At 40.2% G+C, this 27978-nt stretch overlaps 2 protein-coding genes and 1 non-coding gene across 3 annotated transcripts; all 3 read left to right on the top strand.

Annotated features, from left to right (window-relative positions):
• The first annotated feature begins 4505 nt into the window (after positions 1–4505).
• On the top strand, positions 4506–13983 carry LOC104415100 (exportin-4). The gene is given in 14 exon segments (XM_039300143.1): positions 4506–4638; positions 5838–5923; positions 6817–7050; positions 7417–7600; positions 8411–8522; positions 8611–8697; positions 8830–8968; positions 9306–9402; positions 9477–9539; positions 9635–9744; positions 10499–10531; positions 10533–10604; positions 11973–12046; positions 13162–13983. Coding segments are annotated over 14 exon segments (1527 nt in total). The 3' UTR covers positions 13265–13983.
• Positions 13984–19622: 5639 nt separating this feature from the next.
• On the top strand, positions 19623–26156 carry LOC104415099 (probable serine/threonine-protein phosphatase 2A regulatory subunit B'' subunit TON2). Its single transcript, XM_010026339.2, has 12 exons — positions 19623–19761; positions 20582–20673; positions 20909–20971; positions 21082–21180; positions 21738–21896; positions 22380–22451; positions 22601–22733; positions 23245–23309; positions 24294–24369; positions 24459–24560; positions 24672–24864; positions 25649–26156. Exons 1-12 carry the CDS (start codon positions 19623–19625, stop codon positions 25884–25886), a joined length of 1431 nt encoding a protein of 476 aa, XP_010024641.1. The 3' UTR covers positions 25887–26156.
• LOC120287965 lies at positions 25195–25313 on the top strand. Its single transcript, XR_005546218.1, has one exon. It is a non-coding gene; the product is annotated as a small nucleolar RNA snoR104 (small nucleolar RNA).
• Positions 26157–27978: the final 1822 nt, after the last annotated feature.

The raw sequence follows: 27978 nt of genomic DNA, 5'->3' as shown, positions 1-27978 counted from the left end.
AGTCTCTCTACTCTCTCTCTCTCACGACGCCCCCTCCCTCTAGCTCTCTCCTGGATCTCCTTTCTCCAGCCACTCTCTCGCTCGCGGCTCCCTCACTCTTCGAACTGAGCCTCCCTCCCCACTCGTTTTCCTCTCTTCCTTTTAAGCTCGGCCGGCAAGCGCGCATGACTCTTGCCACCACTAGCTGCCTTGCTTTCCTGGACCCGACCTTGGGAGCATGTTGTGCGATCCTCTACCTCGCTTGCTCCTTGCGTTCCCGTCTTTCTACGGAAAGCATGAGAGAGAGAGAGGAAGAGGAAAAGAAGACCGGGCTGGTGAAGGAGGCCGGGCAGGTCCAAGCCATAGGAAATGGACAAAGAGACGAGGAAAGAAGGCCGGGGCAGCCTGGCCCCGGCCCGATCTCACTTATTGTCTTCTTCTTTTTTTTTAAAATAATCTTTTCCTCTCTTTTTTTCTTTTTAAAGGAAAAATGTCACAAATGGTCCCTAAATTTTCATATAATGTTCAATTTTATTGCCGAGCTTTCGATTTGCTTAATTTGATCCTTGAACTATTAACAAATGTTCCATCTAGTCCTTCCGTTTGTTCAAACCGTTAAGTGATGACGTGAAGCATTAATTGATGACGTCAAACTAAGTTGGATTACTAAAATTATAAGTCAATATATATCTTTAAAAATGAAAACAAATTAGGAGTCAGCTAGAGATGATAGCACTAATCACAAAAGCAAAGAGAATAAGTGATTTTGTATTTTTTTTTGGACGGTGGCCACAATTTGACCTGTTTTAAAGGTAATTAATATTTCCACATGTCCTTTTTTTTTATTTTATATTTAAGAGACTAAAAGCCATGTAAGCCAATTTTGTTAACTTTAACTAATGGAATGATGGAATTAGTCAATTTTCAAATTGTTAGGGACTAAATTGGACATTTATCAATAATTCATGGATCAAATTAAACAAATTAAAAATCTAGAGACGAGATTGTAGATTAAGTGGAAGTTTAGGGACTGTATGTGATATTTGGCCCTTTTTAAAAGAAAAGAAAAAAAAGCGAGAAATATTAGATGGGTTTTACACTCCACGTAGGTAAAGGTATGACTACTTAGAAGTCGATACGTGGCTCCACATGTAAATGGAAATTTAAAATTTGCGCCACGCCCTCCTCTGCTCTCTCCTAGGGCCCACCACTCTGCAGACTTTGACGCTCTCTCTCCTTTGCTCGAACTGCTCTCCTGTCGACTCGTCCTCTCTCCTCTCTCTCTCCCCGTTCTTCCTTCCGTAGGAGAGAACAAAAGACACAATGAATTCACGAGAATCGAAATAGGGGTGAGCACGGTTCCCGAATAAAACCGGGAACCGAAGAACCACGCTGTAGGGTCCGGTTCAGTTCCCAGTTCCCTTTTTCTGGAAATCGGCGGAAGTGAAACCGGTTAAATCTTTTTTTAAAACAATACCCCACGTTGATTTCCTTCCCTTACCTTTTCTTTTACTTTTTCCCTCTCTTTCTTATCTCAGTTCCCGCCGCGAGCCGCCGCCGCCGTCCCCAAGCCACCGTCACCACCTCTTGCCGCCGCCGCCTGAGATTAGCTTCCGGTCCGTACGGAAATGTCGCTCTCCGCGGCGTTCGGCGAGCGGCTGGAACAGCTGGACCGGACCAGGAACCAGCGCCTCTCTCTCCTCCAGGTCTACTCCACCACGACGTGATCTCTCGAACTTTTCTTCGCGAGGCGATCGGTTTGGATCGGTAGCAGATGAGAGGTGCTGGAAATTTTTGCAAGCGGAGAGAGAGCTGCAAGCCGCCAAATTGCTGGTCCAGGAGTCGAAGCGCGCGGCCATCAGGTCGATGGAAGAGAGGTGCTTGAGGCTCGAGTGGAGCCTGGCTTCGCAGAGCTTGAAGATCTCGGCTCTCGAATCTAAGATTGCCGCTCTCGATGCCGAGTACGACAACAATGTGCAGCGACTGAGGTGAAGCATAGACTTGTCATCATAAGATTTTGGTCGCACGTTATGGCTTATTTATGCTTGATTTTAGGGAGTTGAAGTGCGAGGTGGAGGAGCTTGAGGCAGAGAAGGAGAAGGATGGATTCTAACGAGCGCAGACCGGCGAAATGAAGGATTTTAAGGAAGCTACTAACAGATTCGTCGTGGATTGCCAGATTCGCATAGAGGAATTAAGAGGAGCTAAATGAGGTAAAAGAGAAGCTCTCTATTTTCGGATCTGTGAGCTGACGTGATACTGTGCTGGATCATTCTGTTAGCTGGATCAAAGGCTGCAAGGTGATAGCGATAGATGAACTTTTATCGCTTGTTTGGCTACTATACCAGAGAATGAAGAAAGATTATTTTCCCCTGTTATCTTCGCTCATGTTCGATTTTGATTTGATGAAATAGAGCTATGGTTCATCTTGAGTAGCATACGAGATAACTTGAAGATATAAAGTATCATGTTTTGATATTCTGTGACTGCAATTATTTGTGATGTGCTAACTGCAAAATGAAGTGTATTTACAAGAGTCCATGCAATTGCTTCTCCCACAATATACCGTATAGGCAGAACTAGCTGGAGATGCTTCCATATGGTATGTTGCTTGAGACCAATATGCGACTCTGCACGAATGATTGATGGTGCTATGAACAGGTCTCAATCTCGTGAACTAATTCTTTGCTTAGTTTTTAGTTTTGTGTAATTAGTTCTTTGTGTTTGTGATTTTGTTAACGTCAGTTTGTCTTCAATTTCCTTTGCTTCTCTGCTTTCTTGTGTCAGATCCAAAAAAGAAAGGAGCAGTTGAGGTCTCATGTTCTCTTCCCCGAGTAATATGTAAATTGCAAAGACAGCTCACTGGTCAAGAGCGAAATGCCAAGAGCCTATGCTCATACAAGATGCCCGTAGTTATTATTATGAAACACATTAACCATAAGGAATCACCAAATTATACATTAGACAATGTTTTCTCTAAAAAACTATGAAATTAGTTGTCTATTTGGATGTAAAAGATTCACATTGCTGTGTATTGGCAGGTACTGAAAATTGAGTGCCAACTATTGAATTATTTTGGCTTTCGAATATTCGCCCACTACGAAAATGAAAAAAAGAAAAAAACGTTGGAACTGGAACCAACCGGAACCTGTGACGGTAGGTTCCAGGTTCTCGATTTTGACAGTAGGTTCTAGGTTTCAAAATTAATACCCGAGGTAGGTTCTAAGTTACAGACGGAATCGAACCGGAACCAAGAACCGCTCACCCCTAAATCGAAACACGGCCAAATCATGCAAGGCATCTTCATTTGGCGCCGAGATGCGTTGATCCTCGCTCCTTCATCCCTGGCGAAATAGACGAAGATCGAGAGAGCTCGCGAGCGCAACTAGAGCATGGAGGTCCTCGTCGTGAGGGGCGACGACAGTAGCAATGGCGGCAAGATGGTAACGCTTTTGGAGAACTTCATGCGAGGCCAGCGAGCTCGCTCGGTCCCTCTTCGTCCGCAAGAAATCGAGTGCCGGGGACGATGCCGATTACCCCAGGCCCCTCCCCTTCCTCTTCCCCATCGCCAACTCCGTCGTGTCTCGCTGTTCCAGGTGAGTGCCACTTTCGATTCCTTTTTCCGCTCGCTCGCGACCGATCGACCGGCTTGAAAGTGAATGTGCTTTCCTAGGAGATTCGAACTCTCTATTGAGTGAACATACCTTAAGGTGTCGGCGGAGGTTTGTGCTGCTTGGTGCGCAATGTTCGAAAGAGCGGCAGCGGCTTTAGGTTCAAACTATGCCGCGATATGCATTTTGTTTTTTGAAAATTTTGTGTGGACTTAGGTTCAAACTACTGCGCCATGGACAACATCTGCCGGTGGTACGACCGTGCCATTTAGCAGGATAGCATCTGCCGGTGGCACAACGCATCCGCCGGTGGCACGAGCGTATTCGGAATAGTAATGAATAGTGAATAGATGATGCGTGTCTCCTATCTATAACTAGTGTTGAATATGACCAAGACTTTTACTTGGAGCTTCATATCATTGCTAATGTTATATACGCACCCAATGCCAATGATGATATTTTATCTTGAAAGAAGCTCTTTGTTTTTCGAACAGTTCTCTTTCTAACTGTTAACCATCTCAACAGTTATAAGCAAATCCTGCAGAGTAAAATGCACTATGCAAATGAGTTAGGACTAAAATTGATGCTCTCTAGCTAGAAAATAGGCACGTATGTCCTCCAAGAGTAATGAGAAAAGCCACATTCGACCACAAGTTATAACTATTGTTACATAGGATCACATGTCGATATGGCAATCGTATTTATTAGAGACAATCATAAGAGAAGAGAAAAACTCAGGACTGTTATATGAGTTTATAAGCATCATATCCAATGAGATCTCAACTAAGATCTCATATTCATCAAGGTCATGAAAAAACAAGATTCTAATATAACATATGGACAAGTCTAATGAGATGAAGCCAAAAAAAATATAATATAATATGCGGTCTATAAACGTGATCCAGTGATGACGCCATGGACAGCATCCGCCGGTGGTACAACTGCACCATTCAGCAGGAGGACAGCATCCGCCGGTTGTATGACCGCGTCCACTGGTGGGACAAGGCATCCGCCGGTGGCACGAGCGGATTCGAAATAGTAATGAACAGTGAGTAGATGATCCGTGTCCTAAGCATGTCTGTTTCTTCTAAAATAAAGATCTAACAAAACGATTTGAGTCAATTCACATAAATTGTTGCTTATTCTAATTCTAAAATAGAGAGGGAGGAACGTGGTTGCATATCCTCGGTTGCCCAGCGAGTGTATAACTTCCTATGAAGGTGGCAATGTGCAAATCCGTGATGGATTCAACGAATGAGGTGAGATTCATCAGATGGAATTGGGAATGCCCCAACTCATTCAACATCCGCTCCGATCATGTGCGTCCCATCAATATTGATCAAAGAAGAGGCCTATGCCCGCTCTATTGAAGTCGAAAGTGTGATAAAATTGTCTATCAAAATATGTGGCAGTCTGGAGAGCTTGACTAGCCATTGCAGAGGAAACTGACAGAGAAAGAGCGGCGGCAGCGAGAGGCTATCAGAGAGAAAGAGCGACAACGGTAGTGAGAGAAAGAGCGACGATGACGAGAGGTTGGCCGCTCTATTGAAGTCGAAGGTGTGATAAAATTGTCTACCAAAATATGTGGCAGTCTGGAGAGCTTGACTAGCCAGGAACTGACAGAGAAAGAGCGGCGGCAGTGAGAGGCTAGCAGAGAGAAAGAGCGACAACGGTAGTGAGAGAAAGAGCGACGGCGACGAGAGGTTGGCAGTTACGTCGACCCGCGATAGAAAGAGCCAGTTATGTCGACCCTCTTTCTCTCTACTAGCCTCTTGCTGCCGCCGCTTTCTCTGTCAGTTTCTTCTGCAATGGCTGCTCAAGCTCTGCCGCATATTTTGGTGGACAATTTTATCACACCTTCGACTTCAATAGAGCGGGCATAGGCCTTTTCTTTGGACCCCAATCCTCCATCAATATTGATGGGACGCACGTGATCGGAGGGGATGCGATTTCAGCCATGTTGAATGAGTTGGGCATTCCCAATTCCAAATCTCACCTCATTTGTTGAATCCATCACGGTTTGCACATTGCCACCTTCATAGGAAGATATACACTCGCTGGGCAACCGAGGATGTTCAACTAGGTTCTCCCTCTCTATTTTAGAATTAGAATATGCAACAATCTATGTGAACTGACTCAAATCGTTTTCTTAGATCTTTACTTTAGAAGAAACAGACATGCTCATGGGGAGATAAATTATCTACTCACTGTTCATTACTATTCTGTATCTATTCGTGCCACTGGCAGACGCGATCATGCCACCGGTGGACGCGGTCATACCACCGGCAAATGCTGTCCTGCTGAATGGCGCAGTTGTACCACCGGCGGATGCTGTCCATGGCGCCATCACACCTTAACGGATCACGTTTATAGACCGCATATTATATTAGATTTTTTTGGGCTTCATCTCATTGGACTTGTCCACATATTATATTAAAATTTTGTTTTTTCATGACCTTGATGAATATGAGATCTCAGTTGATATGATACTTATATACTCAGATAGCAATCCTTAGTTTTTCTTTTATGATTGTCTCTGATGAATACGATTGACATATCAACACGCGATCCTATGTAACAACAGCTACAACTTGTGATCGAATGTGGCTTTTCTCATTACTCTTGGAGGACATACATGCCTATTTTCCAGCTAGAGGGCATCAATTTTAGTCCTAACTTGATCTCAGCAAGAAAGAGAACTGTTCGGAAAACAAAGAGCTTCTTTCAAGACGAAATATCATCATTGGCATTGGGTGCGTATATAACATTAGCAGTGATTTGAAGCTCCAAGTAAAAGTCTTGGTCATATTCAACACTAGTTATGGATAGGGGATTTATTTTATCTTTTGACTTGGTGGTAAAATTTCTTTGAAGAGTTATGTGGCAAAGAAAAGCTGTTGAAAGTTGCTGTCACTTGGGAGATAACTGGAGAGTAGACTCAGAAATGTGTAATTATTTGATTTTACTGGAGAAGAAATCTCTTGACACTGTCGAGGCTGTCTACCTCCACACAAGCCAAAATTTTTGCTCATTCTTATTTTTATTTATTTATTTTGTTGCAAAGAATAAGAAAGTATTGCTGGAGGGGTACCAGCAAGTAGAGGCATTTCATAATTCTTGTTTATGTATCAGATCTGTCCTGAGCCTAACTTAATAGCATAACCTCTTTCTAGAGAATGCTTAAAAGTCCCAGCAAGTAGAGGCATTTCACTGTACTTTATGGTAGGTATTCTATTGTTGGACACGTGATGCTGCTCTAAGTGTTGCAAACAAAATAACTGGGGTTGATTCTGCAGCAGATGAGGTTAAAGTTTGTACAGCTGCACTCCGTCTCTTTCTCCAAATTCTGAATTGGGAATTCTGATGCGACTCAAATGGCAAAAAAGGGGTGAATGTTTTCTCAAGTGGAATTAGACATGATACTCCATTGTCCAGCAGGACCGAGTGCATCTTAGTGCAGGTTTGTTTTCTCAATAGCTTCTCATTGTGTGCAACCAGTCTTGCTGGCGAATTCAGATAACTGACTTAAGAACTGGGAGAAGAGTGAGGAAATTGTCTGATCATTCTGCATATTATCAGTGCTTGCTGGTTCTTTTCTATTCTCCATAAAGAATTCCGGCTACGAAACGAAAGAATAGAAAAAAGTACAATTTTCTGATATATCCCTACCGCTTTATTTGCTAATGACTTCTGTAGTAGAATGTTTGACCTTTTCATCTGATCCTGTATAATGTTTTCCTGTGTCTGGTGGGATGGATTGCCATACTTGGAGATATCTCTGCCCCTGTATTGATGATGTTATCCTGGTTCTATTTGCTGTTAATAGCCTGGTCCTGGATGGCGTGACATCTTAATTTCTAGCAGAGATATTGTTTGGCCGTTGAACTTATACACAGCTCTCAGATGGAAGTTTTACCATGAAGGTTTTTCGATAGACTGCCCAATTGCAGTTTCTACTCGAAAGCTTATTCTGCAGTACTGTTGTTTGACCGGCACGATATTTCCTTCAGGTACATGCACAACTCAAAATTGAATGTTTAATTACAAATTCTCATCTCCTTTTTGGGTTGAAGCAGTTTATGATGCCATTATCAGTTTAATCCTCCTGTTTGTTCTGCTTGAGTTTGGTAGCATATTATTTTCAAGCGCTTCCAAAAGACTGATCATGGTGGAAGTATGGTGGAGAATCGTATATTCAATGTTAGCAATATACTAATTAATCTGGTGAAGGTGGCAAACTGACAATGTCCTGAGGTTTATTTTGGTGGGAGTAAGGAACAAGTAAATGCCATCAAGAAGACTGATTGAAGAACGAATGTTTTGGTTCATTTCTGATGCAAGGCTGGTCATCTAGTAATAAGCCGTATATCAATATTGCTGCTTGAGCCAGTACCTAGATTGCATTGTTATTCTGAAATGGCAAACTGATGTGACGCCCTGAATTGCTATTAGGAAATCACGACATTCAAATTATAGAGCTATAAATTGCTTGCCACAGCAACTCCAATATAACAGATACTTCTCCCTCCCCGCTCTCCCGGAAAAAAAAAAAAAAAAATCCTCCAAAACTGATAAAAGTGACTCTTAATAGCAGTTCAGGATTAGCACTTTCCCTGAGTTTGTTATTAATGTCTCTTCATTCATAATATTTAAGGAAATGCATTTCCTTTCATTAGCGTTTATTAACATCAGTTCGATAAAGCCTTTACCAAAAAAAAAAAACATCAGTTCGATAAAGCTGTAAAAATCTGCCATTTTTCTGATTTCCTCTTGATTTTAAGAATTCATTTAGCTGACACCAGTCATCATTTAATATGCAGACAATGGACAACTGCAGGAGCATCATCTGCTACAACTGCTTTCAGGGATTATACCATGGATAGACCCACCAGATCTTGTTTCAAAACAGATTGAATGTGGAACGAGTGAAAGGTCACTTTTCTCTGAATCACATCAGCTGCTGGCTATTTCTCTCACTATGTTTAGTGATCCCTCAATTTCTTCTTTCTTGTTAATGCAGTGAGATGCTCGATGGTTGCCGGGCATTGTTGGCTATGGCAACTGTAACGAGCCCAACTATGTTTAATCAACTCCTTAAATCAATTAGGTTATTCTTCTGTTCATGCTTAATTCTTTATGCCATGTAATGATGCACGGAGCTCTTAATAGCTGGGTTGATACTTGATAGCCGTTATCCATGTGTAATGCCTGAAACATGTTGACTTATTCCACTTGTCAGGCCATTTAGTACCTTTACCCTGTCATCTACCTTGATGTGTGAAGTCATAAAAGTCCTCATGACGAAGGACCCCGATGAGGAAACATGGAGCTGGGAGGCGCGTGATATCTTACTAGATACCTGGACTGCGCTGCTCATGGTATACATTGTCAATGTTCATAGATGCGTGCAATGATATCATTTGCTTCTAGAAACATAGAAAGAGAATTCCCAGGATCCATTTTTTAGTAAGTGGCTTATCTCTACTCCATAGATGAGGGTGAGTGCTTTTCAAATAATTCAGGTGAATGGCTAAGCATTAGCTGTGTATCAGTAAAATTTCCTAATTATAATGAAGATCTTCGTTTGTTAGTTCGGGAAGGTTGACCAGTATAGCTGAGTCCTTTATTTGGATAATCTGATTCACTTTATCTTCTAAAGTTTCTCATTTTGAACCATGAACCATCATTTTAAAACAACTTATTTTCTATTATTAGCCGCTGGGTAGTGCTGCTGGGATTGTACTGCTTCCACCTGAAGGTGTTGATGCTGCAGCCACCCTCTTCGCATACATTGTAGAGTCTGAGTTAAAAGGTAATTATGTAGGTTGTTTGCAGCATCACTTTGTTTCTCTGCCATAAGCATTTGGCTAAATCTTTGTACAACAGCTGCTTCTGCTTCTGCGTTCAATGACGATTCTGACTCAGACTATATTCACACTTCCATTTCTGGTGAGTCAGTTCATGGCTTTAGTTCCTTTTGTTAGCATAGTGTCTTCATTAGATTTTAATCCTTGACAGTTTTCATTGTCAACCTATTTTTACAGCAATGGATGAAAAGCTAAGCTCTTATGCTCTTATTGGAAGAGCCACTATTGATTTTGCAATACCTTTGCTCACAAGACATTGCACTGAATGGTTTTCACGTCTACATCAGGTTCTCTTTGATATATTTGATGGCCTTATTTTCTTTGGTTATCTTTTTTCCTGGAAAGTATTTGGATGCCTAGTACTTGCCATGGAGATTGATTGGTGAATTTTAATTTGTTATTCAAACTGCTATCCTATATTTGATGCAGTCACTCCCTTTGCCATATTAGGAACTGCTGAGATTCGACATTTTCTTAATTGACTTATTTTACTCAATTTTCTGCTCATTCATTTGCGAGGTAATTGAAAGATTAGATTCCCGTAGGTGGTTGGTTTTCTTGGTAAAAATATGGTGCTTGTGCACAAAAAAGGAAACGAAAGGCAACTTTAGGTGGAATTTTCCATACCTGTAAATGACATAGAGACTACGTTTGCAAAAGGAGATTAGCAAATAGAGGGAAGGTTTTGGAGGAAGTGTCAGTAAAGCATCCAGGTTAACTTCCATGTTTCTCCAAGTTATTTAGTGATTGATTGTTTTCTTTTGGCTGATCTGGGGATCTCTCCAGAAACAGTTAAAAATTTTGTTCTATTTATAAGTACAGAACCTGGATGTATGCTGATGAGGTTGTTCAGAAGTATTAGTCTGTCATGAGCCAGTCAATTCATAGCTTACCATGCTATGGGTTGCTTTGATAAAATTCTTGGATTCTTCCGTTTAAAATATTTCTTATCCGCGTCTTGCCTTCTCCTAATAGATTTTCATGTTTCTTCCATTCTCAATATCCGTGGCTTATCTACTAAATTATATACGCAATATGTAGGGCGGGGGCTCTTTCGATCCAACCAAGACCTTCGGAAGAACTCTATTCTTTGTTGCTAATAACGGGTCATGTACTTGCCGACGAAGGCAAAGGAGAGACGCCCCTGGTACAATGTCAATGTTTGCCTTTAGACTGTAATTTTTTGCTACGAACATGAAGTTTATCATTGGTTAATTCTTTGAAGAAAATAACCGTTGCTTTAGATTAAATTGATTTTTTTCAGAATGATGAGATTTCTTGATTTGGCATTGTGTTGCGTTTGCCTGTTCATCATAATATTGTTTTCTAGAGAGAGGTATATGTGTGTGACGCAACAAAAAGTTTGAGCTTCGCCAGGAGTTTTACAGTCCGTTTGGCTAAACATCGACTAGGAAATGGCTACTTCTCTCTTTGAAATTGTTACCCCTGCTTGTAGAGAAAAGGGAGAAGCTCTCTGTGCTTGAAGGGTGTCTTATGATCACCAATAAAATGTCAGCTTCAAAACGGCCTTCTTGCTAAGCAATTTTTAAAAACACCCAGCTTATGTGAGCCTAACGCGATCCGTGTGAGCTGTTAGACGGCGTGTCTCATGTGGGACCCAGCAAATTTGACAGCTCACACATCTCACATGAAACCTGGTGCAAAAAATGATTTTTGCTCCTTGCTTTTTATTTGTCAGTTCCATGAGATGCATGTTGCAGACTTACTTTGCCATCTTGCAGTTCTCTGTTGTTCCTTTACTAACCCGGGAAAAATCCTTCTAATATAGGATCCACTCTAGTGCTGTGAAATCAAATTGTGTTCGTTAACCTAGCATGCATGGACGGGGCCAAATATGTCTGATGTTAAGCATGCACAAGAGGTCCAAGAATCTCACTGTCAATTTTCTTCCTGAGAATGGGATGAACCAAATTTCACCAGAATGTCCGTAAAGAAGTTCACTGCAGAAAATGAACCTTTTCCCATGTATGAATCTTTGACGGCACTTCCGAGGGCAGACATGCTCCTGTCGTGCAATAGAAAGCAAAGATGCGCCAATGAAGAGAAGCTAGAATGAGAGAATAGATTTGACAATGTTTCAAGCAAAGATGGGGGACAGGCAATTGACGATAAGATGGAAGAAACTTGTTTGATGCGGTTTTGACATATGAAATCTGAGGTGTTCGGATGCTTTAAAAAGAAGCTATAAGTTTACCATCGTGACTCCATACAGTAGGCATAGGTAAGGTCTGAGAACACATGAGATCTTCAAAAGGACCATAAATCAAGATTCTTCAGAATATGGTGATGGTAGAGAGAAAATGGCATAAGATACGTGTGCTGGCTCCTGTAGGGACAGAATGCTTGTTGCTCATACATGTTTGCCATGCAAACCATTTCCATGTTAAGATCTCTTCATTAAAGATAATGCAAGATATATTCTAAGGTTCAGGATGACATATTCAAGTAGTAATCCCATTACTTGATGCTTTGTGCTTATGCAATGTGATTGCAGGTTCCAATTGCTATACAAAGGCATTTTGCGGACTTTGTGGAACCAGATAATAATCCCGTTGTCATCCTTTGTAGGTACTTTTCATTATATACCTTATGAGACAGCGGCACATGCATCTATGTGTAGTAGATTTAACATTCAAACAATTCCCTTGACAAGGATTTAGTCATAAAATGCATCCTCTTTGTACAAAAGGGCGTGCAAGGGCATAAAGAAAAGTGCTTTTGTGAAAACCTCCTCTAACTTTTCCTACTGAAGCCTTCTGCTTCAAGTCTAGTTCCAGCCATCTGATAGCAACATCAGAACTTTCACCTTCTGACTTTCTTTGCTTCCATGCTACTGTCAGACTCTGCAGAGAATAACTCAAGTACGAATTTGTCCTCTAGTCGTGTCTCGTGTGCACTCGTGCTGGGTCATGACTCTTAACATGCTTGACATGTTGTGTTGCACAAACATATCATCATACCTGAAACTTTCAGGTATATGACGAAACATCTGTTGTGGTGTAATATTGGATTGACCAACAACGGATGATGCTAGACGAAGATGCTTGCTGATAAAGATTTTCATTGGACGTCCACAGTTAATTAATCTTTATTAATTTACCAGTGGTTATAAGATGTGTAGACGCTCCTGTTCTCGTTCTACAGTAAATCGAAATTGCTATATATGCAAATAACAAGAATCAAAAGAAAATCTTGTGACTGTTCTTTGTCTGTAGCTGAAGTAGTTGAAAATAGGCAATGTACACTTGTTCTTCTGTGTGCTTAATTTAATTGTCTGGCCTATTAGCTGTGCTACACGGCTTGGAGACGTAGTCAGTCTTCCATTCGGTTGCATTTGTGTAAGGATGACTAGCTTGCCAATGCAACCACGTGGTTTTTTATTCACCTTCATACTTTACCCCGCAGGACAGCGGTAGGCAATGTACTTCCGTGTGCTTTATTTTATTGTCTGGCCTATTAGCTGTGCTACACGGCTTGGAGACTAGTCAGTCTTCAATTCCATTGCAGTTGCGTAAAGATGACTAGCTTGCCAATGCTACCATTTTTTTTTTCTTTTTCCTATTCACTTTCATACTTTACCCCACGGGACAGCGGTGCTACCGGAGCATGTTTTACTCTGTCTAACGAGAATGATTGATCCTACACGTGGAATATTTTTATATGGTTCTCCTTTGTTGTTGCAGCTCAATCATCGGGTTTGCTGAACAAAGCTTGAATCCGGAAAGTAGATCATCATTTTTCAGTCCTCGACTAATGGAGCTACATCTCAAGTTCATCCCCAGTTAATTTGGGTGCTGTTTGTTCCTATTTACATATAGAAAGAGATCTTCACTGGGAGTAAGTTGGTATTTTATTTAACAATTACTTTAGGATGTTGTACAAGAGTTTCCTATCAGTCCAAAAATGCAATTAGTAATATAAGCCACGCATCTACAAAAGCTATCTATTTTGACCCTTCTCCAGAAGATTTTGGCAGTAGATACATAGAGAAATTGCATGTCATCATTTCTATTGTCACATATAGCACTCTTCATTGCATTCTTTTTCATTCAATAAACTACACATTGTTGGCATGCTTGAACTTGTCTGGGCTTTTCACTTCGCACTAGCGTTGCTCTTGATTTATGTATTGAAGCAAATGCCTTTTTTAGGCTATAATATGGTTCCTTGCGAGATGGTCCCAAACTTATCTAATGTCACCGGAAGAATCTCAAGACAGCAGTTACAGTTCAAAAGTTGATAATATGCACCAAGTTCAGTCAATTGGTTCTGGGCGAGAACTGTACTCAGATATTTCAATTCATACTTTGACTAATTTATTGAAGTTAGTTATGTATGAGTCTAATTAAAATATAAGTCATACTATTTCCAAAGAGCTCTTGGTACTCAAAACAGTTATGAAAATAGGTATCAGTCCTCTTCGATCTTTACTACTCTTTTCTCTCTCCCTCTTTGATTGCACTATCATGACTAGCCCTCCTCTGTGATCCCCACTGATCCACATCACGGCCACCCTCAACAGCTATCTCCGGCATCGCTGCCGCCCAACTCCAATAGTCCTCCAAAGAGGTGAACTCATCTGCCTCCAGCGTTGTTGGTCTCCCTACTTTCTAGTTGATCTGGCCTCGTGTACCTGCATTGAGTAACTCAAACGCTGCTTCTATATCTTCCCTCTCCCTCCTCTATTTACTCAATCACCATCATCAAATTTGCCATCGAAAGGGGGCCATTGATGATCTGATCTAATTTGAATGGTTCCTGTAAACTTCAGTGGTTCACTTTGAATAATTTTTCCTTGGAAAGGGAGGCGTGATACTTGGTGACCCACATTTGCCATATCCCATTGTCCTTAACTATGGAAGTGCTATCCAGAATGTTTGAGTTGCTGCTGCTGCTGCTGCTGATATCAAGCATCATCCCTTCTGATCAAAGCTTCAGCTGAATCACCTTTGTTTGCAGACGATGAAATCATGTTTTGAAAGGGAATGTAGATCCTCTCATGCTTATAATTTATGTCTTTAGTTACTTTAGAAGAATCTCATGTCTTAACCATATAAAGAGTCCCGGATGTTATACACTGAGCAGTATGTTTTCGGACTTCCTTCTATCACTGGGTTTCAAAGAGAGAATTTACCTGTAAAGTACCTTGATCTGCCTTTGATGTCTGGGAGGCTCACTACAAATGATTGTAAGCCTTCAGACAGGTACAAGTGCCGACGGCCAAGAGGCTTTCCTATGCAGACAAGCTTCAATTTGCTTAAATCAGTTATTTGTAGTCTCGCCAACCATTCACGTCAAAATGGTCAATCGCAACATTCAGCAGAAGTGTAGGTATAATCTGTGGAAAGGAGATCTTGAAACAAAAGGTGGAGTTAAGGTCAAATGGGAGCATACATGCCTTCCCAAGCATGAAGATGGCCTTCTTGGCCTGAGACGGACCAGCTGAACACTGCTTCTATCATTATCTGTCTATGGCATATTCAATCGAGATCAGGGTTCTTATGAATCTTGCCTGGTTAAGGTAACACAGGCTTAATAAGGGCGATCTGGGCTCTCTCACGCTGCTCTTGTGAAATACGTTTGTAGGCAATGGTCAGTCCACTGACCTTTAGCATGATCATTGCTGTCGCGTTGCTGTAAGAACCAGGAGTGCAAAGGTTGTATGGCATACGTTGATATAGTTATCAGATGATGTGCCGATATCTGCATTTGTTACTAGGGCTTGCAATCCTTGATTGACTTCCTACCTTTGAAAGGATCGGAAGATGGGAGTAGTGGTGGCTCTGCTAGCTGATTTTGCTTATTCTGAAGGCAACACTGTCTCAGATTTCGTATTTTCATCGAGTGTGATTTCTCTTCTTATATCTGGTCTATAGACATTCTTCGCCTCAACACCTTCACGTCATCCCCACTCACACGGAGAGAGGCAACGAGTTGACAAGAAAAATTACTGATAATGAAGCCTGGATTGATTCGGCATGTATTGTGTCGAATATAGGTCAATAAAATTGTATTTCATAATAGGTGAATCCAACGAGACCAACAAGTGTACCAATTCAATATCTTTTGTGGTACAATCTGTTATATGTTAATGCATTGAGAATGAAAATGAAAAGCTGCAATTGAATTTAGTCGACCCGACCCAGATCTGTACCAATTACAATATTTGGTGGAACTATCCACTATGTCAATGTGCTAAATCGAATAGCAAAATCACCAGCAAACAAGAACTACAAAGGCAAACCACTGTAACAATTTCTACAGTTGATTGATTACAGACGCCATAAAGATAGAACAGATAACCTAATGATACATCCACAAATTGATCTTCACCAGCAAAGCCTTCACCCAGCTCAAAAAATGTCGACCCGCCGATCGGAATCTCGCCAATGGAAGATGATATTCACAAATCGAGCAAAAACGGGATGGTACAAAGCCACCGACATAACAGACCGACCAGATCTGGAACCAAACCGGGCCATCGCCGCACGTTCAGCCTGAAGGGCCTCCGCCGCCGGCGCATCCAGATCGGGACACCAATCCCGAGACCTCCGCCGCACCCCGTCGGCTAACCTCGATGCCCAAGCAGCTCTGCCCTCGGGAGAGCGCCATCCCATCAGGACGCTCGCCGGAGCCGCCTCGGCTCCGGACCCGCGCCTCTAGATCCCAGCCAGACCAGAAAAGTCCCCAGATCCGCCCGTTTTAACCGGCAAAGCAATTCAACGAACCATTCAGCACGAGCCCGCAAGCAAGATCGCTCCTTCCATCGCCAAAACTCTCCACCCTCCCCCCGCAAAACATACGAACACGACAAAAAGGTCGATCAGATGCGGGGAGGGAAGCGAGTTTTACCCGACGATCCGGCACGGGGCTCGCCCCGAAGGGTTCCTTGAATTGCTTTTGCCGGTTAAAACCGGCGGATCCGGCAGATCCTCTGCTCTGGGTAAGATCACAGAGGCCCGGGGCCGGAGCGGATGCGGCTCCGGCGAGCGAGGCTCCGATGGGAGCGGCCGTCTCCCGGAGGGCAGAGCCGGTCGGCGCAAGTGAGGATAGCGGACGAGATGCAGTGAAGAGGCCGTCCGCACGAAGCGATTATTTATACACGCGGGGGGGACTGCTAGGGATGACTAACGTTCGGAGGAGAAGGGAAAGGAATATCCGGAGGTATCTTGTTTGTCAGATACGGAGCGATCTATATGGAGTAAAAATTAAGGATACGGAGATCATGCGGTTTGGGATACGAAAATTATACTGTACGAAAAATGCTTGCGCGTTAGAATAAAAAATTTTAATTAGAGAGTTTTTCTTCTTTTTTTTTTTTTGCCGTAAATTAGAGAGTTTTGCAAAAACATAATTTATCTAAGACTAATACTACAAAAAACTTTAAACTTATACACTTATGACAAATTTATCCTCCATTAGTTTTATTAAATTTTATTGTAAAATAGTTGAATTAAATGATACGTGGTAGTTAATGAATGTATTAATTTGAAATTTCGTAGTAAATTAATGTTCTGTTACAAATGTATCGATTTATAATTTGGTTAAAAAATTATTTTGAAGTAAATTTGTCACGGATACATTGGTTTGGAGTTTTTCATATTTTTATCTAATAATTGAATGATATTGAAAATCAAAAGAAAGTACAATTATATACTTTGGATTTAAAAGATGATTAATATGCTACCATTATTGAGTAATGAAAAGCAAGGACTAAGTTAAATTTGAAAGCATTTTTATCTGAGTGACAAGATGACAAATATTTAAAAAAAAAGTTAAAATAGAGAATTAGGCATAGTGAAAAAAAATTGAGTAATTAGTAGAAATTATTTTGGTCGAGCAAAATAAGGTATTCTATTTATTTTTGAGATATCAAATGGCTTTATAGACCAAAAAGTTAGTGACGGCAATGAAAATCATAATTTAAAAGATAATACATAACTTGTTGAAGTACGTGGGCTGTTATGTACTGGGGTCAAAATTCAGAGTGATCAATAACTATTTTAAGGTGAGGGCCAATGCGCAAGGATGTCCGAGTTTCAGTAATTATCTCAGTAAAAATAAAGTCTCCATACAATATTAAGGGTGTTTTTATATTACAATTATCTTTTAGATTATAAAAAGGTCAATCAAAATTTTCCTTTAAATTATTTTTGTGTTGATATACATAATTGTGCAAATCATTGACCGTCAACTTGGACGTATAATTTGGAAAAAAAAAAAAAAACTCGGATTGTATGAGACCGAGCAAAGCATGCCTAATATGAAATTACTAAGTTCTTTTAGTCGGCAACTATAGATAGTTGACAAAGGTGATGAGAAGTCGCCGACGGGCATTACAAGAAAAATTATTGAGCGTTAAGCCACCAAATGAAGATAAGTGAAAGTCAATTGAAAGAAAGATCGACATGATTGAGATAAATTTTCAAATTATTAGGGGTGTGCATGGAAACACTCCAAAAAGTGTTTCCTAATACTTCAGACGGAAAGTGTTCCTAACAAAAAAAAAGCAACAATTTGTTGTTTCTTGCTCCAGAAAACAAAAACAAAGGAAACGTTTCTTCTCTCTCTTCTTCTTCTTTTCTTCTTCTTTTTTTTTTTTTTTTCTTTCGCCGGTCGCCGGCCCTCGGCCATGGCCTGGCGACCGACTGTCGAGGCTCGACCTCGCCCAGATCCGGCGAGGCCGAAGCGTCGCCCAACCACGGCGAGCCTCGCCATGGGCGGTGAGGCGGCCGCCTCGTCGGCCCCGGTCGCGGGGCGGTGACCGGCCGAAAAAGAAAAAAAGAAAAAGCAAGGAAAAAATGAAAAATAAAATAAAAGTGTTTAAAAAATTAAAAGAAACAAAAAGGAATAAAATTTACCAAACGTGTTTACGTTCATTTTTTATTCCCTGGATCAAACGTTATCAAACGCGTTCTTTTATTCAAAATTGTTAGAATGAAACACTTTTTTGTTTATGTTCCCTAACAAAAAAAAAACAAACGTTAAACGTTACCATTCGCACCCTAATGATTTTCGGCTAAAATCAAGACAAGCCATTTCAATTGATGTCGGCACTATTGTCATTAGTTCATATAATCATAATTGATAACAACAAAGGGTTGTTACAACCATCAAGAAGAAGCGTTGCAAGTTGTAGAAGAAATGATTGACGTGTGGTAAGTGATGAGGCCATAATTGTGAAATAATGGATATCTTGATAACCGTTTGGAAATATATATTATTGAATAATAGGAATCACGTATGATGTTAATTGTATTCTTTATAATTATTGTTAACCATTCACATCGCTAGTAGTTATAATTATTATGATTGCAATTTGAGCAAAGAATCGCTAATCAATCCATATTATCGATTGTTCTGTTTTATCTTTCTCTTATCTTAACATTTTTAGTACCATTTTACATGACTCATCACGATTGCCCTTAGTATTTTTAAGTTTCTCATCAATCTATATTTCTTGTTCAAAAATCCACCAAATGGCCCTTCATATCTTTCGTCGATTTTCACGTCGTTTCATGTTTGGAAAGGTGCTTTGTAAACACTATTTCGAGCGAAACATTCTGAGTGTCTCAGCGAAAATGCATTAGATCATTGAGAAAGATGTACGGGTAAAATCAAAACAGGCGAAAATGCCCGAATACAATTTTGTGATGTTTGGTGGGGAAAACAAAGAGGGGGAAAATTGGAATAAATATTTCGAAATATAAAATTCTCATCTCAAAGGAGGAAAATGCTGGGAAAATTACAAGAAGAAGAAGAAGAAGAAGAAAATTTGAAAAAGCTGTACCTAAAAAAAAGAAAGAAAGAAAGAAAAAAAAAAGAAAATTTCTGTTTCTCACTTCTTCTCTTCAACCCCTCGAATTCGCAGAGAGCTTCGATTGCATAAACCCAAAGAAGAAGCTCGCCAGCGATCCTCTTCACTTCAGTCGAATCCTCCATTTCCAATCCCCTCTTTCTCTCTCTATCTCTCTCTCTATCTCTCGATTGCAATGCGCTTCGCCTAGGGTTTCCAGCTTCCGGTCCCCGAATCCAGAGCGAAGCTCCCGTCTCGCCCTCGCATGTCGGGCGGCGAGGCTTGATTCGAGGGGTCCCGAGTTCCGTCCGCGAAGAAGCCCCCGTTGCCAGACATCCCACGCCGGCCATGTACAGCGGCTCGAGCGACGGCGAGAGCCACGAGGCGTCGCAGAGGAAGATCCCCCCGGCGTCCTCCATGCCCTGGGTCCGCAACCTCCGTCGCTTCATCGGATCCGGGGCCGGACTCGGTTCCGAAGCCTTGATGGGTCCGTTCCCTTTCCTCTTTAACGCCTTCTCACTTTACATGCATTCGTGCGATCCGTTCGAGCGCGATTTGTTTTTTTTTTTTTTTTTTTTGTCCTTCTCGATGTGATGCATTCGATACGTCGCGCGTTTTTTCTATGGAACTTCGCCGATTGATGTTAGGGTTGATATTGGCGGTAGCGTATGAGATTGGAGCTCATGAAATGGGGAAGAAAGGATTTTGAGCCCTCGTTTCGGAAGTGACCTCTTAGGGGTCTTTTCGATCTTTAGCGATTAATGATCTGCTGAAGCTATGTGGGTGTCGGGGAGATTGGATTGTTAGTGGCGTGATGCTTTGGACTTGAAAAATATGGTTTTGATGAGTTGGTGACATCGAATTCTTTTGTTTGTATATGTTGTTTTGCTCTCCTATAATATTAAAGCTGGCAAGGACTTATTTTGAAATGTAGAGGTAACATGACAATTGAGGGTAAATGTGACCCTTTTTTGGGAGACTGATCTTGAGGTGTCTAAGTGGACAAGTGGGAATTAGCTCCAGTTTTCTAAATCGATTCATTATCGGGAAGAAAAAAATGACACGAGCTCTTGTTGTTCTTGTTTTAGTTTAGAGACTTTCGTGACGTAGCAGCTGCTATGGGCCTTAGCCACGTTGGGTGTAGAGACTTGGACAAAGTTTTTGAAACATGCCTGTTCCGTGACGGTTAATTAGGTAGATGAAGTATTTTTCCTCCCTGATCCCTCCGTCTCAGAGCGGCTTGCTTGCACTTGCAAAATGTAACATGCAAATGGAGTTGATCATCGTCTTGTTTCTCCCCATTGCAGAACTCGAGACCAAGAGGATTTTGCTTGACATATTCAAGGAGAAGCAACAAAAAAGTGCTGAAGCTGGCTCCATTCCAAGTTTTTATAAGAAGGTATGCAATAGAATTATATTGAATAATTGTCTGATTCTTAGTTCATTCCCTGTTAGCAAGTGTATTTGCATCATGTTTTGCTTTCACTGGCTGAACTAGGTTCCCAGACAGCTGGTTTAAAAGCATAAGGGCAGGAATTTTCCTTAATTATTGTAGAATTTGATTTCATTTGCTTGGTGTGCTTATATTTCTGTGTGATGACTAATCAATTCTGATTTTCTACTCACCCTCTTAGAAACCCGAAGAAGGATCCATCAGTCAAAGAGTACAGAGGCTTGCAAAATACCGGTTTCTCAGGGTATGTATCTGTTGTACTGGCGACAGAGTTCTTAAGAAATTTAAAGAAGCTTCCAAGTAGTTCATACTTTTCTTTCTTCAGAAGTTCACATTTATATCTCACTTTTGCAGAAGCAATCGGATCTTTTGCTTAATGCAGACGATCTGGATGCAATGTGGGTTTGCTTGAGAGAAAATTGTGTCATTGATGACGCCACAGGGGCAGAAAAGGTCTGTTTATTTGAGCATCATCCATTTTTGTGTCCCTTTTTTCTATGACTTTATCTTCATAGGTCTGTGGTGTTTTTTGCATTTTGTGTATGAAAGTTCATGGAGGATTTTTTTGTTAAATTTTGATCAAATTCTTAGAGAGAGCAATTCGAATGTTTTCTTTCAGCGTTACCCCTTTCTTTCTAATGCATATATTAATTGTTTACTTATTGTAAAGCTTCCTTGTATTCTCTTCCATATATTCAAAAGTATGGAGCTTTACCTTGACAGCTGTTTCCTGACTCTATCTCACTCAATGGTACTTTATGTCATTTCTCTTCAAACGCAATTTGAATATTATTTACTTAATTACAGTTGCTGGTGGTATTGCTGATTTTTTATCAAATGCTTAAAGAGATTGATTGAAATGTATGCTCCATATTGCTTGTTGTATAAAAAAGGGCTCCCTCCTTGTGCCTCTTTTCAAAAGATCGTTGCTTTACACATATAGGCAGCTTTTCTTTTGGTGTTTGTAATAATGGTTACTGAATGAGTTTTAAAGATTACTTCATTTTCAGATGAACTATGAAGATTTTTGCCATATTGCATCTGTATGTACAGAGCAAATAGGCCCCAAATGCCGACGATTCTTCAGCCCTTCAAATTTCATGAAATTTGAGAAAGACGAGTCAGGACGAATTGCCATTCTTCCTTTCTACCTCTATGTGATGCGCACGGTATGTCTTACTCATTGATGCCTCCACTGAAAATTTGATTGTCAGTGGAGTCCACAGGAATAGTTGATCATTATTGAATAATCTGAAAGTGCATAATGAAGAAAAGTGAAAGGCGATTGCGCATAAGCATGACTTGTTATTTTTAACTTAGTCACTTTCTTGCTTCATCAGCATATTGGTCATTGAGCATTGGCAGTGTAGGTATTTACTCGTGCCCTGTGCTGTGAATATGGAATGGTAAGGGATGTAAATATGCCTTAATTGAACATGAATGCTTAGGATTGGTGTGTAGCAGATTATTTATCCTTATCTGTTCTTGCATATTTGTAATGTTCTAGATCAATTCTTTTATCAATAAAATGTCATCTTGTCAAGATAAAGGTATTGTTGTCAACAAATTGCAGAGCACAATATTAGGCTTGAATCAGTTTTTTAGAACAACATATAAGTCTATCTGTTGCTAAAATGTTGTTTCTTCTTCAGGTTTCACTAACGCAGGCCAGAATTGATATGAGTGAGCTAGATGAAGATTCTGATGGTTTCCTTCAACCTCATGTATGATACTGCCTTTTCGAGCTTCTTTTCTACTCTACTTCTCTATTTTGTCGGAGGACTTTTATATTGCAGTCATAATAGTGTCTGTGTAACTGCTATCACTTGTCTGAATTTGTGAAGAAGCTGACTGCTCTGGTTTTGTGTTTTAGGAAATGGAGGCTTACATAAGGGGTCTGATTCCGAATTTGGCGCAGCTACGAGACATGCCTGCTGCATTTGTTCAAATGTATTGCCGCATTGCTGCCCGCAAGTTCTTCTTCTTCTGTGATCCTCATAGACGAGGTATGTGGCTAGGTCTTATACAGGTATTGGTTATGGTTGTCTCCTTTATTGAACCATGATCAGAGTTATCTTTGAATGAACTTGTTATCAAACTTTTTTCCTCTTTTATTGATGATGGTGGCCCCCTTTGAATAACCTATGAGGTCGCTTGTGCATTTCCTTTTTATGTTAATCACTAAATTGGGTATACTAGGGTGTGTAAATAAAATTTCTGGTCATACCAGTAACCGCTTGTTGCATGATGATGGTCAAGATTGACAGTTTTTTAAATGCTACGAGATGGAGTTTATGGATTTTTTTAGTCAGTGTTGACCGGTCTTAAATTCCAATTTAATAGGTGATAGTATCACTGCGACATGCTAGATAGCTCATAGAACATGACTATATAGATGTGGTGGATTATTTTTTCTTACATTCTTTTCCATGTAAGGATAGGATATTTGGATGCTTAGGTCTGAACTCTTAATTTTCTCTTCTGTTAAAAGCGACTGACTCTGTAGATTCTTTCCAGGGAAAGCATGTATAAAGAAGGTGCTGCTTAGTAACTGCCTTCAAGAACTTATGGAACTGCACCAGGTAGATATAGATGAAGGTTTTATTGCAACCTTTTCCAAATGTTCTGATAAAAACTGTTTTATGTCGTTGTAGACTTCAATCCTCCTGTTTTTTCCTGCTTCCCCTGGGCTGTAGATTATTTTATTCAATTTTTATTTGGGAATTCCTCTTCCTGATGATAAGGAGGGTTTATCACTTGCACATCCTTATGCAGTCACCTAGTTCCTGTCTTTCATTTTAAGTTGGAGAAGTTCTTTTATACTTGCTTATCTTGACTCAAGCAATTACCAGTTTGGTACACCACTGGAACAGCTCTGAAAAGGGAACTTGCGGAAAAGTCATCTAGAAGCATCTTTATTGTCTGAGTTTTAGTTGTTGTAGCTTATGAATTCTGTTGACAAGAATTTGTCCCACACACGTTTGGTTCTCTCAACAATTTATTATTAGATGGACCTTATTTTGATGATAGCTGCTGGTGGATGCCTGTTCATTTCTTCTCATAGACTGGGTAGAAGGAGCTTAACATATACACTCGTTTCTTTAAGCCATTTCATAGCATATTGCAATTCTTGGTTTAAGATTTTTAAAAGGGCTTCTCAATTGAATCTTCCCGTATACCTTACCTGTACTTGATTTCTTTTAGATGGCTAATCACCCCCGGGTGCACTTCCAGCGGTTTGTATTAGCTGTTAAATATTAGCGAGACACTGCTCAGCTTTAGTTGTCAATGCTTTAGGGGGAGGGTTTATTTGGGAGGTTGGAGACTGGATAGCTATTGTGTCTAGCATTAGAGGATATCAGAAGGAGTCTCTTCTCAATGTATAATAGAATCCATATGCTAGCAGAAAAGAAACAAGCACTTGCACGAGCTAGTTAAGAAAGGAAATTTTAAAGCTTAAAGTAATCAATGAATCAATGACTTATTTTACTGTTAAGGGTGTATTGATTGATATTGAAGATTTGTATTAATGTTTAGGTATTTTCTTTTTTCTAATTCTGCATCAGGAAAGTGAGGAAGAAGTTACTGACACTGAACAAGCTGAAAATTGGTTCTCCTTGACGTCTGCACAGCGCATATGTGGTGAGTGCTTTGCATTCTCTATATTTGTAAAACCTCTATATCTATGTAGTTGATATCATCGTCACATTTCATTTTCTCTTTATTCCTAGATATGTTCTTGGCACTTGACAGAGATATGAATGGAACGTTGAGCAAGCAGGAGCTCAAAGAATATGCAGATGGTTCACTAACAGAGATCTTCATTGAAAGAGGTAGGGAAGAAGTTGCTTCTTGTGCTAATAGCAAAATGGTGAAAATCTTAACTTTCACTTTCAGTTTATCCGCTGGCTTCATTCAACTGATTTTCTTTATGCTCCTTCTAGTATTTGATGAGCACGTACGTCGTGGAAAAAGTGGTGGAGGGAATTCTCGGGAGATGGATTTTGAGAGTTTTCTTGACTTTGTTCTGGCACTGGAAAACAAAGACACTCCTGAAGGATTAACATATCTTTTTCGGTGTCTTGATCTCAATGGAAGAGGATTTCTCACAACGGCTGATATACACTCGCTGTTCAGGTTAATATTTTATTTCAACTGTCGTAATGTTACTTTTAATTGCTCCTACGTCCTAAACAAGTTCCCCTCTTAGTATTATAGCTTCTTAAACTCAATTTAAAGCAATGTATGTGGTGAAAAATGTGTTTTGATTTCCATTTCTTTTCTTCTGTCATAATGTTACTTGATACTATATTCTTCATGCCCAATGATCCGAGTTGGCAAAAGTATCTAGTTACTTTTTTTTGAAAGTCTGCTTTGACAGTGTGAAAGAGACTAAAGAACATATCTTTTTGTAGTGTCATATCTGAGTATTCTAACAAAGTGAAGTTGGAAATGGAAGAAAAAGAGGGGAAACATCTGTATGTGGAGATGTTACCTGATACAGTCTTCCTATAACAAAAGTTCTGCAGTTTCCTGCTTGCATAATTTAAGGAAGTTGTGCAAGTCTCAAAGTTGCTGAGACATGATTATTGAATGTAAACTCTTTTAAGTGCCGAAATCCTTTGATTTACAGACTATGAAGGCTTTTTTTTATTGCACTATATAAACTTGGCCAGATGTCCTTTCCTTTCCCTGATTTTATTTGCCCAGGAAGGAAGGAACTGGGGGGATGGAGGTAGAGAAGGTCATAAGACTTAAAAAATTACGTTTAATGCTATGAGATGGGAAGAGTGCTGGACCAACTTTTCATTTGTGGTTGGCTAGCTACTGCATGCTTTGACATCATCCTTTTTGTTTGAGTTTTGTTAACTTACACTTAACCTCTGTGTGTGTGTGCATATTATTCTTTCTCGATGGACAGGGATGTGCATCAGAAGTGGATTGAGGGTGGGAACTATGAGCTGTGCATCGACGATGTCAGGGATGAAATCTGGGATATGGTTAAACCTGCTGACCCGCTGAGAATCACGTTGTCTGATCTTCTGACCTGCAAGCAAGGTGGGACGGTAGCCAGTATGCTCATTGATGTGCGTGGTTTCTGGGCCCATGATAATAGGGAGAACCTATTGCAAGAAGAGGAAGAACCCGAAGAAGAATGACAAAGCCCGTCCCCCCATTGTTGGAGTGGTCCCTAATGCTAACCCCAGTCTGATGTCTGAACTAAACTATTGGTTGTGATTTGTAGTTTGCATTGACACTGACGATGAGTATTGCTGCTTTGGCATGTGTAGTATTGTGTAGATTAGGCTTTTGGAACTGGCTTCTTGATTTCGTGCTTCTTTGAATAATTCGGTGTAATTATCAAAAGAAGAAAAGTGTAGTATTCTATTCTGTATGTAGCCTCCTTTTGAAAGTATTGTCGATAGCCATCTCTTCCTTGTCCTAAATTTAATTGGAAGAAGGCGGAAAGGGCCGAGCAGCGCTAGCAACCTGACCAATATGTTTCTCCGAGTATAAGTTTATTCAGTTGCCAGTGGCAAATTCTTGTCTTGCTTGTCCGATATGGGATTTTTCTATGCTACCGTGAGTTGATTATTTCGTGGACCAGATTTTCCTTGAACATGTAGAAAATCTATTAATAGTTGTAGTGATGTTGCTTTTCGAGAAATGTAAAATCCACGTTATTAGTCAAGAATGCATAAAATAAATTACTAAGTTTAGAAAATGTTAAGTCAGCAAATGGTAAAAGTGCTTGGGTGGCCAGAATTAGCTGTAGAAGCGACTGTCGATACATGTGTTTTTCCAAGATGACCATGCTAATTACAACATTGAAAGTCATAGCGTTTTTCGCAAAGCAAGTTCTAGTATTTGGTCCAACGTTCCGAGATAGGGAAATGCACGATTCGGCAAGAGATCTTGACCCAATCCGATGTTGGAACAAGTGTTCGCCGTCATACTCTACTCCTATCTTGGGTTCGGATGCTTCTTGTTATATTGCCTACGCATGTCCTATTTAGCCATTCACCTTTGTTCCAATTTAGTTAGGTGGTGTTCCGGGATACAACTTTTGGGCGACAAAGCTAAATGTTTCTTCCTCATCAAATAAAAGATAGGCTATGCACATCAAGACTAGGGAGATTAGATTGATTTTTCAATGTCACAAATGATCACTATATCGAAAAGACCATCTTCAAAGGTCAAAAAGCAGCGACCTTATCGATCAAGCGAGCCTGGGAAATCAGTGACTATTTCAGGGCACTTAGCAAGGGTGAAAGCAAATGCACTTTGGTTCCATCCTTACTGCAAAAGCCATGAGGCCTCTCTATGGCTCCAATCAGTTCATGGCAAAAGGCATTGCACGCTTGGTCCTGACTCCTCGCGGCTGGGGAAATCATGAGTCCTTGCCGCACGCGTCCTGTATAATTCCCTTAAATTACATTGCCTAAATGTAAAAATAACGTAGGAAAAGCACAAAGTTAGGTCTATTCCTTGTAAGAAATTAAAAATAGGATCTTATTCATGCAAGCTTACAGTTCTGATTAGGCAAGCATAATTAGTTAAAAAGTATGAGAAATCAGAAGCTTACTAGCAGCTAAGAATGGAGCTAGCACAGGGAGTGCAGCAACTTGGAAGTTCTTCATCTTTATTTTTTATTTTTTATAATCTCTTGGTTGTTATTTCCTGCTCTTGGAAGTTTCTGATTTTGTGTATGAGCATGAGAAACGATTTGGGTAAGCAGCTTATTTATATACAGACGAAATAGAGGTTGTACCGAAATATGTAAAGATGCTGCATTTTATACATGAAGAGGCTTTACCCTTTTGCACAAGGTAACGGATTTAATAGGGATTTCCCTCCTTTCCTGCCTTGAAATCTTTTGATGGGTTACTCCATATTAGGGGCATGACATTAATTTATTTAAGTGCAGGAAGTACGTCTATGTGTGTGTTTGACCAAAATTTAATAGCCCTCCCAATACATTTCACATGACTTTTCAACTACTCAATTAAGATTTAAATTTTGCAAATTCTCTCTTTAATAAAGGCACTAGTTTATCGACCAATGTGGCTTCACAAAGAAATTTACCAGAGATAGCACAATGAGTGAGAATCTAAAATTGTAAAAGAAAAATCAGGAAAAATCCAAATAATGGCCTGAAATGCCCCAATTTTCTTAATTAAGAGTCTAAAGTAGATTTTATTTCAAATAAGGATATGAAGTGGTTAAATCGTATTAAATAAAGGTTTAAAG

Source organism: Eucalyptus grandis, chromosome 8 (genome assembly GCF_016545825.1).
Source record: "Eucalyptus grandis isolate ANBG69807.140 chromosome 8, ASM1654582v1, whole genome shotgun sequence".
NCBI classification, from domain to species: domain Eukaryota; kingdom Viridiplantae; phylum Streptophyta; class Magnoliopsida; order Myrtales; family Myrtaceae; genus Eucalyptus; species Eucalyptus grandis.
The sequence above is the reverse complement of the archived record's forward strand: the minus strand, read 5'-3'. Positions and strand labels throughout refer to the sequence as shown.

Coding starts and splice junctions, on each gene's coding strand:
- LOC104415099 (XM_010026339.2), top strand. CDS start 19,623: ATGTACAGCGGCTCGAGCGACGGCGAGAGCCACGAGGCGTCGCAGAGG. Junction 20,674..20,908: donor TTCCAAGTTTTTATAAGAAG/GTATGCAATAGA, acceptor TCACCCTCTTAG/AAACCCGAAGAAGGATCCAT. Junction 22,734..23,244: donor CTGTGATCCTCATAGACGAG/GTATGTGGCTAG, acceptor GATTCTTTCCAG/GGAAAGCATGTATAAAGAAG.